The sequence below is a fragment of the Arachis ipaensis genome, chromosome B02 (genome assembly GCF_000816755.2).
Source record: "Arachis ipaensis cultivar K30076 chromosome B02, Araip1.1, whole genome shotgun sequence".
NCBI classification, from domain to species: domain Eukaryota; kingdom Viridiplantae; phylum Streptophyta; class Magnoliopsida; order Fabales; family Fabaceae; genus Arachis; species Arachis ipaensis.
The window spans coordinates 23,168,426-23,169,361 of NC_029786.2; the positions used below are offsets into that span (position 1 = coordinate 23,168,426).

At 30.9% G+C, this 936-nt stretch overlaps 1 protein-coding gene across 1 annotated transcript in view; it reads left to right on the forward strand.

Moving 5' to 3' along the window:
* The window catches only part of LOC107625125 (ribokinase), a gene marked incomplete in the record, with an annotated part of 5,806 nt that continues 5,481 nt past the window's right edge, over positions 612-936 (forward strand). The window contains 2 exon segments of the mRNA XM_016327704.2: positions 612-817; positions 893-936. Coding sequence (XP_016183190.1) covers positions 734-817; positions 893-936 — 128 coding nt within the window.

Here is a 936-nt window from a genome sequence, read left to right on the forward strand (position 1 = left end):
ATCCCTAAAAGATAAGGCATTCTTTAAATTTATCCTTGAAAGATTTTTTCAATCAAATTGGTCATTCACAATAATCATATTTATCCTCCAGTCACTCTATCAACAATTTTTTTTCAAAAATTGATATGGTAAAATGTTAATTGATGACATATATAATACCTGATATGTCTAATTGGATATTGACCAAATATGTTTATGAAAATTTATTAATTTAGTCATTTTTTCCAATTACAAGAGTCCTATTTCTAATATGACCTAGTGACTAAATTGACAGATTTTCATAAACATATTTAGTCTACGTCTAATTGAACATGTTATGTGTCATATATGCTATCAGTTAACATTTCACATTATTTATCATTGACGAAAATTGTGAGTGGAGTAACCGAAGAAAAGATTTGATTAATTCGTATTTTTTAAAGGACTAATTTGGTTGACAAAATTTTTCAGAGACAAATTTAAAAAATGCATCATCTTTCGGAGACTAATTTAGCTATTTCACCTTTGTTATTTTTGTCAAATTTATAAAATTTTTTTAAATTCTTTTCTCTCTAAGGATTCGGTAGATAACTTGTGTTCAATTTATTGTAGTTATCAAAATTCAAAACCGATTAAGGAAACGCCACGTGTCCTGAAATGGCCAAAAGTTGATCTTCCAAACATTGTGTTGTGGCCAAATGTCATTCAAGCTCATACTCTTTCTGGCGCTACTCGCTTCACTTCTTCCATCGCCATGTCCAACTCTCTCCTTCTTCTTCCTCCTTCTTCCTCTTCTTATTCTCAACCCCATTCACCTCTCACTCTCACTTTCTTTAATGTACGCTTTTCACTCTCTTCCTTCATACCTTTCTTTTATTTATTTATTTTTTATTATTTACTTATTGACTTTCAGTCACGGAGGAAGAGACGCCCTTGCAGATATTCCAGAGCGACAAT